The 19347-nt window shown below is 47.2% G+C and overlaps 1 protein-coding gene across 2 annotated transcripts in view; it reads right to left on the bottom strand.

Moving 5' to 3' along the window:
• ASIC2 (acid sensing ion channel subunit 2) overlaps positions 1-19347 on the bottom strand; it is a 523103-nt gene that overhangs the window by 30864 nt on the left and 472892 nt on the right. For both annotated transcript variants that reach the window (XM_052785064.1, XM_052785065.1), the window contains exon 2: positions 17498-17648. In XM_052785064.1, coding sequence (XP_052641024.1) covers positions 17498-17648 — 151 coding nt within the window. The remainder of the gene's footprint in view (positions 1-17497; positions 17649-19347) is intronic.

The following is a 19347-nucleotide window of genomic DNA, read 5'->3' on the forward strand; positions in this document are numbered from 1 at the left end:
GGCGGATAGATGGATGGAGGGGACCAGGACACCTCGGAGGCTGAGCCCGGGGGTCCAGCCAGCTTTTGGCATTGACGAAAGGGAGATGTCACCTCCATGTACTTGGTAGAGAAGTTAGCAGGACATGGCTTCTCAAACTGGAGGTCCAAAGAGGTGCCAGGGAGATCTTCCAGCTCTGAGCATCGCTGGCCTCCAGGAAGCCCCTCTGCATCCCGACACCTCTCCGGGAACATGGGTACCACAGGAAGGCACAATAGTCCCAAAGTGGGACAGAAGAAGAAGTTTGGGGTGGGTCACCATCCCAAGTGGTGATCCCATCACCGTCACCACTCTGACCTGTGGCGAGAGCCTCCATGGGACTGCAAGGTCCATGCAGGTCATCAGACCAAGCTGAGCCAGGTCCAGCTCCTCCGCAGGATCTGTGCTTAATTTTCCAGTCTGGAGGATGCTGCAGAGCTCGTACTGGTCCAGCACCACCGGCAGATAACCAGGATTTGTTCCTGCTGGGCCTTTATCCCGCAAGGACAAGCCTTCCCTCTCAAGCCAGGCTCATACCTCCCCATCACCCGCCTGCTTTTCTCACTCTGTAGCCACTCCAATGGGTAATAACTTCTTACAACTATTGATTTTCTCCTGGTCCCTCTCCAGGACACACTGCTGGAGGCTGAAGCACAGAAGTCCCCGCAGACAGGAGGACTCTGCTGCCAGAGCCTAGCTCCGGAGCTGGTCCCATTCGCTTTTGCATCCTTTCAGAGAAAAGCAATTTCTCTGAATGCAAAGCTGGGCTGGATAGAAAAACTTTGGAGTTAGCGTGCAATTAAATAAAATTACTGCCGGTACAAGGACGTTTGAAGACAGGCAGCAAGCAGAGAGGTTTTCACCAGGTTTTTTTGAGAAACCTTGACTCCGTGCCCTGCCTGAATTGCAGTGATAGCTGTGGTTATGTCTATTTAATTTGCATTGCCTATAAATGTCAGTGTTTTGAGTTATGTAATTTCAAAGCACTTCGGTGAACTCGGCAACTAAGCAAACACTTATTTTAATGGAAAAGGATGCGCCTCAGACGCTGTTTATGATAACAAAATGCCAGGAAAGAGCTAGTCTATCAGAGTGGGGAAAAAGCCCAAAGTATTTTAGTTACATTGGTGAGGGAAATGCTTCTCCTGCTCATGCATTTGTTTGAGATTTCAAAGTGTTGTCCTGTAAGGACCAAGACAGACCTGAAATCAATAGCTGACTTTTCTGGAAGTGGGAAAAAAAAGGAAAAAAAGATAAAAAGAACACCCCCCCCCCCCCCCCCCCCAACTCAGGGATACAAGAGTGAATGTCTTGGTCTTGCATCCAAAGCAATGCTTCAACAACTGGGATGCAGGGTATTTTAGAGAGATTTAGGTTTTTCCACACATTTCCACAAGAAGTTTCAGTTCCTCCATGTTTCCTTAGAAAACTCCCCACTTAGTAATTTTTACCCCAGCAGCCAAATGGAATTTAGACCTTAATAGAAGAAAAACTAAAAGTCTGCGGGCCTGGGGAGTGGAGAATTTCATACTGCCTATTTGCTGGCTTATTTATGACATACTATTTTATAGTGATTTTTCAGAATGAGGGTTACCAAAGCAGGGAGAGCGGGTGGCCGCACAAGGTGATGCTCCCCCAGGGTCTCTTCTGCTCCTCCAATCTCAGCTTCCCACCCACAGACCTCCCAAGGTGCCTCCACCACTCCCATCATCTGCACACCAAAACGGAACCCTTTTTGCAGCAGGAAAGGATTTTCCTTCTCTCTGTATGTCCCATCTTCAGCCCAAAGCATCACTGATTCCTTGCAGCATCTCCATCTCTCTCCCTTTGTCCCCACAAAGCCCCGGTGTTTCCCCCCACCAGCCCTCTCTCCTCCTGCCATCCCCCAACACCACATATGGAGGATGCTATATATAAAAATATTTGCATTGTGTTGTAGTGCGCTGCCCACGGTAAGGCCGGTGGGGCAGAGACAGATCTCATATGGCAGCAGGCAGTCTAATATTTTCCTCTGATAAAAATAACCTGTGAAAATTACATCTAGCACGGCCTGCAGTGTTGCAATGAATTTTGCTGGAGGGGGGAGAAAAAAGAAAAAAAATCAATCCGTGCTAACCTGGAGATTTAAGCGGAAAACGGCACTGCTGATACCGGAGGGTGCTTCTGAGTTTTCACAAGGCACAGAGAGAGAAAACGGCAGCACGAGAGACCGGGCAGGAGGTGAAATACAGCGACGGGATGGAGCACAAGGCATAGCTGGACCCTGCTGAGATTCTGGGGAGGTGAGGTGGATTTTACAAGAGAGACAAAGCGAAGGAAACGTTCATCTCCTCGTGTTTTGATCATCTCAGAGTTGACCATCAAGTCTGAGGTGGACCCTATGGTTCCTTCACAGCCCATGGGGAGGGATGGGTGATTATCCACCTCATCCTTTTAGGGCTGCTTGACTTACTGAGAAGAAAAATCTCTTTTTAATAGGTAACGGAGGGTGGTATGGCTCCAATCCAGCTTTCAGAGCTTGGTCACCCTGTTCATCACCCAAATCCACCTTCTTGGGTGCCAACACACACAAAGAAATGATGCCTGCAAGCGAGGGGACTCCAAGAGAGTCTTGGTAGTGGAACCTCATCTGAAATACCATCATCGGTTCTGGTCACTGGAGCCTGTTTGATAAAGACAGGGAAAGAAGCACACCAAAGCTGCTGGGATGGGAAGCGGAGCAGGGAACCGGGCATTTGGGAGGAGTCCAACACAGCTTGGGTTGTGTATCGTCTGGCGAGATGAAGGCTATGAATCCTCTCTATAAATACATCAAAGGCAAACACCAGACGGGAGCAGAGCGTTTCCACCAACAGGAAAATATTTGTAAAAAAAAAAATATCCAAACTAGGATAAACTGATGGTGAATAAATTTAATCTGGAAATCAAAAGGTCTGGAGCCAACAATACAGGGCTGCAGAGAAAGCGTATTTCTAGCATGGACAGCTTAAATACCCCACTGCGGCACTGGAGCCAGGATATGATCATTTGTTCTTCAAGGAGAAGCGTAGCCCTTTCAAAGCCCAAAGGGATTTTGGCTGCAAAGGCTCAGGGACAGCCCCACAGCTCACTTCCAGACTGTACGGTTCATGGTGAAAGGCTGAGGTTCTCCACCATCCTGGTGGGCACCGTACATGACTGCCCTTGCTCTGCACCCACTTTTGCACCCAGAAAGCGAAACCATCGGGGAGCCGAGCAGGGGAACAGACCATTGGGGTTATGAAGATGCAAAGGCTGCCTCTGCATCTCCCCACTCTTACCTGGCCCCAAAGATCTGCATCGTTATGTTTTATGGACCCCAACTCCAACCCCAAGGAAAGATTTTGCCACTGGAAACCTCAATTCTCACCCTGGCACAGCGAGAGGGTCCCCGTGTCCATGGGACCCACTCAGCATCCTTACGGCAACAGCCCTGGGCTCACGCAGGCTCCTGCATGTCAACATCCCACCCTGGGGTAGCAAAATGACCAAATCCAGCCCCCAAAGCCTTGGCCCACTCCTGTCCAAAGCCCACCCCTGCTCCCTTGGCCGCAGTGGCGTGGGATGGAGCCAGGGGCCAGAGACACAAGTGTTCTTGCTTTTCTGAGTTTGCAGCTTTCACGAGTTCAATACTAACTTGTATTGCAGCAATAATGCTTAATTATTGTTTTTATTATTGAAATATTTATGCAAGCCCATGCAACATTATATGAACAGCCCCGTGAGGCCATTACTACCATTATAGAAATAAATATCTGCACTGAAGGGCATTACGATGAGACACTGAAGATAAATTGTTCCTGGCTCCTGGGATGGTGTATAACAAACCACTGTGTAACATTAAAATGTGTCAATTTTTCCCTTGGGAGCATGCTTGGGTAAGAGCTCTGAGTGTGAGAAATGCATCTCAATCAGGGCACCGCTGAAATAAACAGGATTTTTTGCCATTTTTTTCCCCAGAATCAGCTCTGACATCCCTTGTGATGTGGCTACACCACAGAGCTGCTTCAGCCCTAGCCTGGAATTAGACGGGAGTCACATCTCCATGACCTGCGTGTCTTGGAGGAAGACATCTGTGAAGTCATGGAGAGAGGCCACCAGTGAAAGAGTCTGGATCACGGAGGAGCAAACTGGGGGGGACCTTCTGCTCCCCCACTGGGACCAGCAGCCTGGACCAGATTCCAACTTTGCGACAGGTGCTGAAGTGTCGCAAAATAAATTAGTTTGCAGAGGATGCTGGACGGCTGAAACGCCAGCGCTGGGTGTACAGTGCCATGGCGCTCAGAACTGGTGGAAAATGGGTTTCTTGCCTGAAAGTGAGACTTCAAAAACAACGTCCCTGCGAGCTGAAGGTCTCTTGGCCTGGACCCAAGGTGACCAGATCACAAGGTAAAAGCAAAGCTGGCTCAGAGCCCTTTTTCGCCAGGCCCCTGCATGAATCCTTTGCTATCTTTGGCCTTTCCCCATAAAGAGAAGGACTTCTGCTTCCAGCTGTCTGGCACATTTCAGGATGTATACGGGGCTGTTTAAGAGCAGAAACCTCTTTCACATCCCTGCTTCCAAAGACACCTATTCTGATTTTCTTACGCTGACCTTCCACTGGAAGAAAAGAGACTTTTCCTTCTGTATGTATATATTTGAGAGAAGGCAATGGCAATCACTTCCCTTCTCCGCTGTTCACACTCTCCAAAATATTTGAGTAACGACATCACGTAGAATAATTTGTCACTTGGCCAAACTCCGCAGATGGCATTTCCCTCTCTTAATCTTTATAAGCCTCTCCTTAAACAGTAGTCGTGGAAGTAATAACCACAACAAAAATATTAAAATTGATAAACAAAACACAGGCGCAGTCCTCTTTCCTAAAGCTTCCCAGTTTCGCAGGGTGTTTGGTAGCAAAGTATACATCGGTGGTGGCAGCATGCCAAAACCAACTCTAGATAGCCCTGAAATGCTTGGGTTTCTTCCCAGGTAGTGGTGCCTCTGCGTACCACGCAGCTCTAAAACAGCTCGGTTTTTATTGCTACGTGGCTTTGCGATCTCACTCTGCTGTCACTGAGCAGGAAAGGCATCCAGCCCCATCAACAGTCATGACCCGGCACACCTCACTTTGCCAAAAAATGAGAAAGCGTTAGAAACGCATCCTGAAGAAGCAGAAGAAAGATGCCAGCGTGACAGCAGCACAGGTCACCAGTAACATCACCCACACATCACGCTGCAGGTGACCTGTCTCAACAGCCGGGGCTGGAAGAGCCCTGGTGAGACCACCAAACCCAACCTCCTCCCCAGGGCTGCATCACGGCAGTCCCAGCCTCCTCCGATGGACTGCCATCTAACCTGTCCCTAAAGCCTCCAGTGAAGATGGGATTCCCTCACTCCATTACAGACACAAAGGAGAACAGGAGGAGAAGACATCTTTCCAGGGCTTCATGCAGTGTCCTCCCCACCACCCAAGTCCATTCATCCTTCACCTACCCACCACGGCTTGTCCCTCCCTTTCTCCCCAACTTAGTCTTTCCCATACCTGAAGACTTATCAGGACTTCCCCTTCACCCTCTCTAAACCAGAGAGTGTCAACTCCTTCCCCATTCCAACCACCTCAAGTGAAGCCCAGTGCTGGTGCAGGTAACTCTGCAGCAAGGTGCCACCACCGTATCATTGCAACGGCTGGAGCTCTGGCAGCACAGACATAGCAGAGCTGATAAGGACCCTGCAACACTCAAGGTTTTTTCTCCTTTTTCATCTTTCCTCCACACATCAGACCATCAGGGATCTAGTACATACAGCGGCAGAAATGCACTGCTCGCAAGCTGATGAGAGAGGAGCTTTGACTCTTTCCTGCCCTTCTTTTAACCTCCATAAAAGCTGAATAATTAATCACAACTCTTTTTTTTCCCCTCTGCTCTTCTGTTCTGATGAGATAGTCTTTACCTGCTCTCCAGCCATCCAGAAGCAGGCTCGAGATGCTCTTTGCCATCTGTGATTCCTTTGAGCACTTTGTATTACTGCAATGAGACACAGTGCAACCAGAGACAGCTGTGCTCTTTGACAGAGATGCTCAACATGGACCACTGGCTATTTTGTCTTGTAAACAAGCAAGGAGAGAGCCGTAACCGAAAGGCCAATGAAAATTTGGTGATGCTGCCTGATGATGGAATGAGATGAGGTAAGGAGCAGCCACCAGGAGTTGCAGGAAACCCTCATGGAGCACTCCTACACGGGGCGTGGGCACTGGGGCTTCTCGATTTCTTTCACAAAGTCCTGCATTATCTCAGGAAAGACATATTTTATTTGCTCCATATCTCAGGAAAGACACATTATTTGCTCCTTCAGACCTGGCTGAAGCAGTGGTGTTTTTAAGAGAAGACCGCCGGGCTCTACTCACGTTGCTCAGCACAAGTGAAACGCTTCCAGAGCATCTACAGGAGGGGAAAACCCTTCCACCGTCATCCTCAGCACAGCTTTACACCGCGTGGGGACTACAGCAATTTGCCTTAGGAAGCACCTGGGAGGTCTCAAACATCAACTAGAGCCCGTGTCGCTACGGGCTGAACAAAGTCGGAGCAAAATGATGATCCCTGCACCAAAGAGATTAATACAATTAAATTTAATTAGCACTTGCAAAAGACTTTTATCTTCAAAGAGCTTTCTAGCCACAAAATCTCCTGGTACCTCTGTGAGATTGATTAGTATGCGCTGAGCTCTTTGCCTTCCCGGAGGGAAACGAAGACACTCGGAGAAGGGTCAAGACCAGAGACAGGGGGTAATGACCTGGATTATCCTCACGTAAAACCAGTGCATGCAGAGAGCATTCCAAAACCTCACCACAGTCACCAATACTTCACTCCCAGTGCTCAGAAAAATCAGCAATAAAAATCAGATGTTTGCAGGCACCTTTGCAGCTCCTGGGACAGCAAAGACTGAGGCTGCAGGCAGCAGCTCCCAAACCTTGCCACCTCAGTGCGAGCCACCCGGGCACCGGCCGATAGCTGCAACATTGGCCATGCCAGGCTTTTTCTCATGTCTCCTTACTACCCCACAAATTCTCGCTATTTTCAGCGCTCATATTTCGGCTACGGACATTTAACTTTACACACCAGCCACAAAGACGCTAATGAAAGCTGCAGCATTAAATGCGTATTTAATTTTAATGCGGCATGGCATTGCTTTGGAACACGTATCCATTGATTTTAGGTGCCTTATCTCTGCTTTACCAGATTTCTCAAAGCCAGCTTCTAGTTTATATTCCTTTAGTTTTGCCTTAAATGAACATTTCCTGACTTTGGAGCTTTTTTTTAAGAAAAGCTTTTGAAGCATCTACATCCCTTAAAGGATTTTCTCATTAAGTCTTTGATACATATTTACAGCCTTCAGTTTAACAACATTATGTGACTGGGGACATCTCACTGTGCTTGCTAATACCAGTCCTACAAAGGAAAAAGCCTTGCTGTCACAGTAGCTCACACAACTTCTCAAGCAGAAGCACAAGAATACGAGCAGCTTTCCAAGCCATGTCTTAACTGCTCTGCACATATTTGTCTGTATAGGGGACTGGGTGCTGGGAAAGGAGGAGATGAGACACCTGCAGCAGACAAGCACTGTGATTTTATTTATTTATTTATGTATTTATTTATTTATTAATTCTGGGTGTCTTACTGCCAAACTGGCACAAATTGGACCTAGTGGACGTTGCATGATGTGCTGATTGCAGTAGGATGGTTCTGAAATGCGCACCTTAGAAAAGCTCATGGACCAGGACCTCAGCATCAAGCTCATGATGGACAAAACATGGGGATGCTACTGACTCGCCTGTGCTGTCTGGTGAGGAAATCCCTTGCAAAAAACCCACACGTTTAACACTCGTGTCTGCTTACCAGCTGCCAAAGCTGTTGAGGTGATCCTTCTTGATGGCTAAAAACCCCACCTCTTTTGTGCTCAGAAATCCCAAACTTTAAAGACTGGCTACAAATGAACGTTTCCCCCTATTTATTACAAACAAACAACCACTCGATTCTAATACCAAGTTGAAATCTCCCCTGCCTCAAGTCCTTTCATCCCACAAGCTGTGTTGGATGGCCAACATCAATCCTTGGGGCAATCCGAGCCGGGATCAACCCCTGACAATCTCCTGGGCACATGGAAACAGCAGTACCTGCTACATCACAAAAGAGAAAAAGCAGCTTTTTCAACAACTGCGTTGGCTCTCTCCAGCTCCATGATAACATCGAGAGGCCCTGGAGAGCAATTCACCGCAAACGGGAATATATCGGTTATGTGACAACCTTAATGACACAGCCCAGACACAAAAACCCAAGTAACCTTTGAGCTGCCTCTCCACTCCGGCGCTATTGATGAGTGTGCTCAGGCAAACACAATTAATTTTTAGTGGCAGCCTAATTTTGTGGATGCTCTGGTTGTCAGGGGGCTGGTGGAAGGTGGAAATAACGTTGACCTTTTCTCCCTGGGAAACCTGGCTAATTGAATGAATTCTTGCTCTCATTAGGAAAAGGTCCAAGATGCAGCACATTTTACGCCTCCCTTCAGGTGACACCAACCAGCCTCCTAAAGGTCAAGCTGCCTTTGATGAGTTGATCTGAGATCAGAGTTTCCTATTGCAAAAAAGCAACGAGTTCTTCTGGCCCAAATGCCTCGGTGTTGTTTCTGCTCAAGGTCACTGCTGCTTTATAAGTAGCATTTATCTCTTTGGACGTTCAAGTCTTCAGAAGGATGAATCAACCCTGTGTCATCAGGGTTTGGGGTGGTTTTCTATTGCCTTGGCTAACTATTGCTGCCTGCTAATGCTAAACTTTTTGCATCATTTCAAGTAAGCAGTGTTCTCCCTTTGCGGCACTGACTGCAGTTCAGCAGAAGTCGTTTCGTGGTAGCATTTAATAGCTTATATTTAAGCAAGAGGAGATTTATGCACGGGAAGCTCTACTTCATTTTGCAGAAAGGGATGTAAGCAGCAAGGATAATTTGACTCTCTAAGGATGAGTTTGATGTCATGCAACAAATTACTGTCCTAGTTCAATCTTCTCCATCGCTTTTATGGGCTCTCACTGCAGACTGTAATCTAAAATATTTCTGGCACAGAGGTGTCTGTGCAGGGCTCTGAACACACCGATTACCACCAGTAAACCTCGCAGTTTCATAAACAGCCGATACATGAGGCTCACCCTTGGTGATGGGGGATATCAGGTTTATGGCTTTGTGGCTGTCCTGACTTACTCAGATTTCGATTTTGTGCCTTTCTGCGGCTCTAAGCTCTTGCAAAAATTGAAATCCAACGACAGCCAAGATTCATTTCTCTGCTTGGGCTTGCTGGAAGACAAGGTGTTGGGTGGAAGAGGAGCTGGGGAGGGATGTCCACCACCGCTACCGCAGCTTGACATCACCAAATCTGTCCATTGCCCTGCAGACGGTTAGGAGCCAACAGCTACCGAAGCCCCCCACACAACTGAGAGCAAGGTAGCACGCTGCCACATCCCCTAAAGACCACGAATAAAACTGCAGTGAAATGCTGGTGTATCTTATCTGGCATTCCTTAATAAAAGATTAGTTGAAGCTAATCAGGAGGGAAAGTTGTTAGTTCAGGATCTCGGGATGCTTCTTTTGTAATAACAGAGGGCTTTAACCCAAGCGCCCTGGTTAAATGCCAAGCAAAGCTGTCCCGCTCTGGCTCCCCAAGTCCCTGCTGCAGTTTCCAGATTTTTCAGTATCATTTTCTGCATCTTAAACCATTATGTATTCTTATAGTGAATAACAAATGTCTTTTTGGTCTTTCCTCCTTCCAGAGGGAGCAGCATTTCATCCCCCTGCACTGTTACATGCACACACATGGGCTGTTAATCAGCTGGTGAAAATGCTCCAGGCTGAAAAGTGCTGGAGAAGGCAAGTTACTCTTACACACACCTTGCCCTGCCTTTCTTCTTTTTTTTTTTTCCTTTCCTTTTTTATTTTAATTGATAAATGAAATTGAAAACCAACCCTTCCAAGGCAAACAAGAGTTTCATCTGCAAAAAAGCTGCCCTAAGGCAGCCGCGGCTGCACGCAGGAGGCAACTGCTCGCAACATCCCCGTAATGGAAAAGAAATTGCAAAAACTCTGAGAAGCCCCGAAGTCAGCACTAACACATGGACTTTTAGGAAGCAGTTTCCCATTTTAAAACGTGCTCAGGGTTTTGCATGAACACACGTACAATATATTCCCGTGCAAGCCATTACCAGCCATTGCCGGAGCCCACCATCCTACCATGGTGCGTACCTGCTGCTACCCATCACTTCTTCCATTCCCAGGTCATCTCCTACTTATTTTATATTTAGAGACGAGTTTTATGTTAATTATAATTATTCCACTTCAAACTCCACAAGCTGTGCATGAAGCAGATGCACAAACCAGTGCCTTTTTTCCTTTTTCCCAAACTCCGCGGTTAACGCCGGTGGCTCAAAGCCTGCAGACAATTCCCCGTGGTGTAAATCCGAAACAGCCCCTCAGACCATGCCAGAAGCCTGGCAGGTTTGCAGCCGTGACCTGGGGGAGCCCCAGCTGCCTCCTCCACCACTTGAATTCAGATCCCTTGTAAGCAAAAGGAGGCCTGGATTTATGAAGAACCGCCACTAATCCTATTAATATGCAGAAGTAAATGACAGTGAGTGCTTTGTGCCTCTCCACAGCTGGCAAATCAAATGCTCCAGGACTTGGGCTTATTAATGCACTGTGCACAGAGGCTGCACAGCTGGAGACCAAGTGCCGGGGCTGGGGAGGCTTTGGGGAAGCGGGGGGACACATCTGACCCCTGAGCTAAATCAACTGTCCCTCCTTGCTGTAAAAATCCTCGCAATAAGATGCTGTAGTGCAGCAGGAGCAACGCTCCACAGACCCATCTCAGCAGCACGGAGATGCTGTTTAAATCTGGTTTGCCTGGCACAAAATCCTAGAGGGCAGGAAAAAAAAAAAAAATCAAAGAAACCATGGAAACGCTCTCAATTTGCGCCCGCATCAGTAAACTTTTGCAAGATGAATTTTCAGGGTTGGCAGCGTTGGCCTCCAGCCACCCGCATCTGCCTGGGGTCACCCTCGCCCCCTCCAAGTCCTCTCCACAGCGATTCAGCTGCAGGATCCCAAAAGTTATCAGGGCTTTTGTGAGCAATGAGAAGGAACATCCCTGTCTCAAGCCAAAAGCATTGCCGTGGTCCTGGTTGCAAGGAGCGAATGTGGATGATTTGTGCTGCAAATCCCTTTGGTCTGACGCCTGGAGCATCCCAAACTTCAGGCAGGTCGTGGAGATGCTCCACTACAGATCCCAAAACCCAAAGCAGGCAGTAGATCCCTCAGCACAGCCCTGATAACCTATTCTTTGCCAGAAAAAAAGCCACCAGAGAGACACCTTCTCTAAAATATGACCTATCCCAAGCTGTGCAGAAAGCGAGGCAGCGAGGCTCGTGCCGGTGTTGGCGTGATGTCCCAAGCCACGTCTCTGCTCTTCAAGCATCCCACCGTGAGCCAGTCCCCAGAGAGGTACAGCTGGAGGAAGGTCAGGGCTGGCTGAGAAGTGCTGCTCGTCACAGCATGGATGGCACCACTGTCACTCTTCCCCCCCCTAGGGACTCAAGGAGGACCCAAACGGCTCTTCCAAGAACAGCCAGCAGCTGCAAACAAATCTGATCTAACTTCTACAGCATCAGGGCTTGCGTGAAGGCTCTGGTTCAAAATTAAAGCCACGCTAATTCAATTTATCTGAATTCAATTTGGAAATAGAAAGAGATCAGCGGAATTAAGGCAGCTTTAATGAGGAAGAAAAGCAGTGGCATGGAAATTCAATGCCACCGAGACCACCTGCACCTCTGGCTAATTTGGATTAATGTTACAGACATGCCTCAGCTCCCCCCGCAGTGATGCCCAGAGGGATGGTGAGCATCCAGCACCTCGGGCACGGCAGAGGTTGGCCCCTGAGCTCCCACCACACACCGTCGGCTTTTCCTTTTCCCAAACCCCAGTCCCCTGGAGAGGGGCTTCCTCTGGCCACCAACCAATGTTTTTCCCTCGCATCCACCATTTGATGGCAGGGGTTGGTACCCACCACTTCATAACAGCACGAAAGAGCCCTGCTGGGAAACAAATAATAAATTGCAATCCAAATGGGCTGGGTGTGGAGGAAACAGGCTTGAGAACTTTCTCTGTGTGACCTAGATCAAAAGTCTTGCTTGTAGCCTGTGGTTTTTATCAAGTTAAATAATAGCAGTCCATAATACTACGTGATAGTCTCCTAAGTGGATTGAAGCCTCAAGCTTTATAGATTTCATGCTGCTGCTTAGTGGAATTTTATAGCGTGTTTCTCATCCCCCTTTTTTTATTCAGCGTGTTACTTGATTAATTGGTATGAAATGTTCATCTTTATCCAACAATTTCTGAAACACAAACGCAGAACTCTCTGATTGTATTTCTTATTTACAGCCCTGTAGCCTGAGTGATTTCCAATTTACTGTGCTGCTGTATTAGGTCACTATATAATACCTTGGGCCACTCCAGAAAGATTAACCAGAAGTGGATTCCCTTTCCAATCAAATAGTCACCGCTATAAATTAGAGTTTCTTTTACTATATTTGATTGCATTTCTGCCGCTTTCCCTATCAAGTGCAATAAAACAAACACCCTCCGCAGCCCCGCCACTCCCTGGCGCCTAATCTTGTGAGACAAAGATGCGTAACCGCAGAATTTGGGAGACTCCGTGCCATATGTACGAGTGGCTGCAGCTTCCACCTACGCTACTCCGAGTCTGTGGTTTGCCGTTTCCCTCTTGCTTACTGGAAAGAGTTTTCCCTGGTATAAATCTTTCCATCTTGCATTTTATGTCCATGCAGGATTGCTGGTTTTTTTGTTTGTTTGCATCATGATTCCCACCTGGAATATCTAACGCTTTCTTTAAAGCACAAAGATGATGTGAAGACTTCAGCCACAAATTATTTTCCCAACTCTTTTCATGTCTGGAACGCTCATGGTTAAAGTAAAATACCAGAAAATATAAACTCTAGAAGTGTAAAATTCAAAAGGCAGAGATTTCCATCTCTTTTTCTTTTTATCGTCTTTTTTTTCCACGCGCCTCATGATTTTGACAGTCCTGACACAATATTTTTGCACACCCAAAGATGGCAAGGCTGCCTGATGCCATGACATCCAGACACAGTCAAAATACCCTTTTCTTTGCACTTGAAAATCAAGACTGAAACAGTCTGTGTATGCTCGCTATTCCAAAATTAGACTGCACATAAATTTAACATGTTCAAATAATGGGCTTGCATATGCAGTCAAGCAAAAGGTGTATTTTTCTATTACAAGCAACTCGTTAGACAAGGTATTTCAGCTTCCCAAGATATTAATGGATACTCGGTAAAGGTCTTTTTAGAATGACAATACACTTCATTTTGTTTGCCGAGTCAGTAACAATTAAATCAGTTTTTGTATTACAAAGCATATGCCAATGTGACATGGTGGCAGCAGCTCCCGGAGCAGCCCTATCCCAAGCTACGAACCAATATTTTCCTTCTTCACTTCTTATTTGAATTGCAAAGAACAGTTTAAAAAAGAAAGCTGAGATCCTGAGGCATGCAGCCAGCAGCAAAATCAGGATTTTTTCAGTCCATGCGCCAACTATTTTCATGCAGGGCTGTGAAGGAGAATGCGGTTTTATGGCATCTCCAAATCTGGAGCAAAAAGCAAAGCAGCTACAAGACTAAATACAGAATAAGATGTCACCGTTTGAACTTGGCATTGATAAAAATCAGCCCTGCATCCAATAGAACCACAACTGCTCTGTGCCAACGAGGGTCTGAGGGACCCAGGGTGCAGGAGAAAAGGTCCCATGGGGTGTCCTGGCCATGGCTGGGATGGAGAGGCAGTAAACTGGGGCCTGGAGGGCTCTTTAGGTGGCTGTTTTCTCTGGGACAGACCCTTGCAGGAAGCATGAGCCAAGGCCACCACAATGGGCCAGAGAAATGCATATTTTTCCATGTGAAGACCTCCCTGCGGTGATGGGAGAGGTTGGTCCACTTTCAGCATTTGTGAAGCCCTAATGGGGTGCAAACACCATGCCTGAGACAGCAGCTCGGTGGGGACGGCTCCAGATAGCTCTGGGAAAACTTGGATTAACATGGGACAACCAGCTGGGAAAGGAAATGGTTTGAGCAGCCACATTTGAGGGACACGGCAGAAGTTGGAAACTGGAGAAAAAAGGTCAAGTAACTCAACCACACAAAAATCATTGCCTAGGAGGCAACTAAAAGAGCAGTTGCTGGGTACAGGATGGCTACTGGGAGAATGGAGCTGCAAAACTAGTCTGTAGAAATATCTAAAGAGCTAAGGAGTGAATGGAACAATTCAGGTTATAATATATGGAGATATTAACTCATTGGGAGGAAAAAACTTAACTCCTTCCGTCCTGGAGGTATCCCCATGGCTGGACCTCCCCATGCCTACACGTGGCTTTGGCACTGTAACGTGAAGATCTCACCCCACATACGCCCCCATCCCTCTCCATAGCAAGGGTTGAAGTTCACTGCTAAGAGCTGTGTGCCCTTGACAAAGCTTTCCATTGGAGAGCCAAGTTTGCACAGTCCCAGTGGTAGCAGCTGAGGAGATTTAATTCCAAACACATTTACATTATTATGCAAATATTTGGAAATCATCAACTCCTTCACTTACCTACTAAGAGCTGAGTTAAGTGTTTCCATGGGAACAGCAACTATTAAGCACTATAGTTAATATTTTTATTCTGGTAGTGTCCAGAGAGCTCAATGAAGATTGAAGACAGCTTGTACAAGGTGCTGTACGAATGTGGAGGATAAAAACATCCCTTGTTGAAAGGCAGAGATTAATGTTTTATGAGCTTCAAAGTCAAGTAGCAGTTCTACATGGACCTGTAAGAACATGGCCAAATTTGCTTGCAACGACTCCAGGAGCTTCTCCTATACAGTTTAACCAAATCAAGAACTCTATTTATATAGTTTTGCCTTGAATCTTATAGCATTTCATGGTCAGGTAGAGACCTTAACAACTATCCTAGCGCAATCCAGCCCCATAACATCAACTCTGTTCTAGGAACATGAGAATCCCTCCCTATGCCTCTAATCTGTAGCTGAGTGGAAATTTAAATTAAATACACGAGATTAGCAGTGGTTAGGTCATGGGAGGGCAGGACATCATCAGGGGTGCCTTGAAAATCAAAGGGGTACATTGCTTCCTTCCACATGTGCTCAAAAGTCAAGTCTGGACTCAAAAGACCATAAAAGCCGCAAGATTTTTGAAAAAAATGAATGCATTTGGGGTTGTTTTTCTCCCCCCCTCAGGTTTCAAGTCCACAGCCATGGCCAGGTTTCAAGCACCTCTGCCACATGCAGGGCTTGAAAGTTGTCTAAAGGGAGTGACCAGAGCAGAAGCTGCCATCCCACCTAACCTCTGGACAACAGTAATGCTCGTAGACGCGGAGGTACCAGACTGGAAACCTCCTCCCCACTGCCACAGGCTCCCCTGTCCAGATTCTCTGCCAGACAGCAAAAGCGAGACCTAGTTGATCCTCCTCCCTCATCTTTTGTCCTCCCAGCTTACTTCTCCACTTGCCTCTTTCTCTTTTTGTCTCCTGTGTAACGAGTCCGGTTTACCCAGCTGAGACCGATCCACCTTTCCCAGCATCGCAGCAATAGAAAAGCACAGCTCTAAAGGCAGTGCATTTCTGGATGGGTTCCTCCTAAAGCGTGTCCAAAAGGCAGCTCTAAAAAGCAAGCCTAAAGCAAGAAGGGTGTGACATAACGTCTGTGTCTCCGTGAGGAGCCTCAGAGGGGTCCAAAACCCAATGAGGTTGTACATATAGAGCGTGTGGTGTGGCTGTTCATGCCTGCTACATCCCCAAACTGTCGACATGGTGGTTTTCTGCCCCCAGGAGCTCCCCCAAGGCAGCCCGTAATGATAAAGCATCAGAGGTAGACGATGCACTTCATCTTCCCACTCTGTATTGTGAACCTGTTTTGCCTTTAAAAGGACAAGACTTCAAACAAATGCAACAAGTCAGAAATTATTATCTCAAATCACCGTCTCCTCCCCCTCACCCGGGCCAGATCAGGCTGACTTTGACTACGAGCTAAAAACTGGAAGGCAAAGCTCTTGCTATAAAAGCCTGTGCAATTTTACATGATTGACGGGACTGTGGGAATCTGTTTAAAAAACACAAATAAATTTTAAGTTTTGAATGAATGCAACCAACTCTCCCCTTTGCTATTGAGCCGAAGTTTGAAAGGTGCTTGAAGGGACTCACTTGCACAGGATGACAGAGCAATGGCAACACAAAACTGTAAGTGATATTTGCTCCTCTCCCTTTCCTGATACCCAAAAATAAACACAGACAACCTCATCCTGAAAAACTCCCACTGCAACGCTCTGCCTTGCAACTGCCAAAGAAACAGAATGGCTGGCAATTTTTCCAACGCTTTTGAATGTTTTGTTTAAAATGTCAACGTGGGTTCATGAAAACAGCAGCCGCCACTGCTGAAGAACTGATAAGGCTTGCTGTAAACGGGTGGCTTTGGTGGCACGTACCACTCCTCATGTCGTCCCCTGCCCGTGCCACCCCTCTTGCAGAGCCCAGCCTCCTACACGCCGTTTTTGCAGCAGGGTTTGTTAAAGAAACTGGCACCAGCATTGCCAGCAACTTTGACCGTGGCAGCTCAGTCGGGATGACGGGAGCTGCTGAGCTGCCCTTGCAGCCGGCAGTGTTTCCACATCCACTGCCAGTGCTGCTGTCCCAATCCACGAGACCTACGAGACAGCACACAGCCCCAGCCTTTCTGGTCAGCACCTTCTGCCCTTCTCTGTGCCAGGACTAGAGGGCTGCAGTGCAGCGCGCTGGCTTTTCAGAAGATGCCTGACCCAGTTGGGTTCGTTAAGGGACAGATGTCGTCCATCCCAAATACTCTGAGTGCAATGAGCTGAGCCCTTGGTCCACCCAGGCAGCCCTAACCCATGCAAAGACAACAATTAGGGCAACGAACGTCCCCAGATTTCAAGGAGGAGGAAAACACAGACAGCAGCTGGAGGTCCACCTTGAACGTGGCCTCCCAAAAACGCCTTTCTAGGAAAGAGGGACATGCTGGAGCATCTGAAGGAGACACCGCACCTCCTGTCACCCACAAATGCCCACCATTGTCCCAGGACAGGTGACGACACTCCGGTTTGGCATCCCAAACTTTGGTGCCAAGACACCCAAGTCCAGCGCTCACTGATGAGCTGAACTATGGAAATGCTGGTCCCAAATGGCAGCTGCAGACACCGAGGAGAAAAGCAACTCATTTCTGTACAGACTGAGCTCCTCCTGCTTTCAAGAGCTGGTTTAGACACTAGCTGGGAAGGATGGGATGGTCTTTCCAGAAAAATCACCAGTACATGCATGTTTGCAGGAGGAAAAAGAAGGTCTTACCTGTTTCTCCCCATATTGGCAAATATTCATCCTGCTGTATGTCTAGCATGATTTCCAGTCCATTGCCTGTCCCACCCTTAACTGTGGTAAGAAGAGGCCGTCCTTCTTCTCCTGAGTTAAACATGTAGCATTTCCCATATTTTGTAAACACCTGCGAGGAGAGAAGAGAGAAATAATATATTCCCCATATAATCAACGCCTCTTCCCACCTGAACGCGGGCAGAGAGATGAGAAATGGCCACGTGCCACAGCTTGAAGGGGAAATGTCCGCAGATAAATCTAACCCAGTTTAATCATTTAGCGTATCGTGTTCTCCTTACAGAAAAAAAAGATGGAAGAGAGAAAGGGAAAGCTGTTGTAGGGCAGCTAACAAATGTCTTCAGCAGTTCACCAGAGTCATATCATGTTAAGTCTCTGAGAAACACACGTACACGCTGTGTTTGAGCTTGCACTAAAATATAATGCAATTCCCCGGTTTTGTGCGAGGCACCTCAGTCCACCACCGCTGCATGCTCACAGCTGCAGACCTCGAGCTGGGCTCATCCTCAAAGGATGGAAATGCCGGCACTGAAGCCCATGCTTACTCCATGCTCACCCAGCTGCTGAATATCAAACCCTGTAGGCATAGCTCACGCCCACTGCTTTCCACCCAAAGGGAGCAATGTGAATGATGCCTGTGCTCTCCCGACACAAAAAAATACAATATCCCATTAATTCCTCACTCTACCACTACTTGGCAAATAGTAAAAGTTAAAAACACTTGGGCAAATGAGGAAAGATGTCCTCCATCACTTTTGCTCTTCTTTAGTCTCATTTTGGCCCATCTCTCGAAAGAAACTCTGGGCAAAGCCCAGGTGGGGGCTTCCAGGCCACCACCAGCTCCACAAAGCAGGGATGACATAGGTTTCCAAGTGGGGAGGGAGGCCGGGTTTCCAAGTGGGGTGGCTTTTGGTGGGGCAGCAGAGATATCACATCTTTGATGCGGTGGCATTGACTGTCTCGGGCATTGACCAGTCCTGCGCTCAGCCTTCCTCCGAACTGGGAGAACATATGGAAAATGAAAGATTAAAACACAACGAGTGCCTCCTCTGCCTTGCACTGATAGACTGGGGGACATGCAGATGTGCAGAACTTCTTCCAGTAGTGAAAGAGGATAAAATGGCTCACAGCCATTTAGAAATCCCCCAACCATTGCACGTGGTGAGTTCTGACAAGCGCCAGAGTGAAATGGGGAGCGTGAGTCGTCTTTGAGTCACTCTGCTGCTTCACAGCTCCAGAAAGTCCAGGTTTTGCAATCAGTAAGCAACCGGCAAACACCAGTAATGAATATTCAGAGCGAAGGGAGTCCAACACCAAGCGGCACACTGGCTGCAGTCCCGTCAGAGATCACAAGTCACTAATGCAGTTGCTGAGATCATACGACCCCAAGATGATTCATAAAACTAAACAGAAGCTGGAGTCATCAGCAATTTATTCCTCTCAAATATTGACATATGCCTTATAATCACAGCATCAGGGAGGCAGGTGAAAAAAGAGAAATATGAAATCATATTCAAGTTTAAAACCTTCTATTGGAGCAAAAAGGATGCAGAGACTATGAAGCGTTTGCAGGAAAAAAAATTGACCTTTAAAAAAGATTTTATATCCAAGTGAAAATCCCATTTTAATACTTGACTGACCTATTAAACCATTCAAGCTGGAAAGATAAGCTAAACAACAGTAAGCCTGTGTTAGCAGCCCGCGCCCCGTAGATGGGTTTTCCCAGATAGGCTCTGAAGGCAGAAGTCAAAAATTTCTAATTAGGCTAGTTTAAAATACAGCAAGAAGGAAACCTGCATTAGTGAAAATCA

The sequence above is a fragment of the Harpia harpyja genome, chromosome 4 (genome assembly GCF_026419915.1).
Source record: "Harpia harpyja isolate bHarHar1 chromosome 4, bHarHar1 primary haplotype, whole genome shotgun sequence".
In the NCBI taxonomy this organism is placed as follows: Eukaryota; Metazoa; Chordata; class Aves; order Accipitriformes; family Accipitridae; genus Harpia; species Harpia harpyja.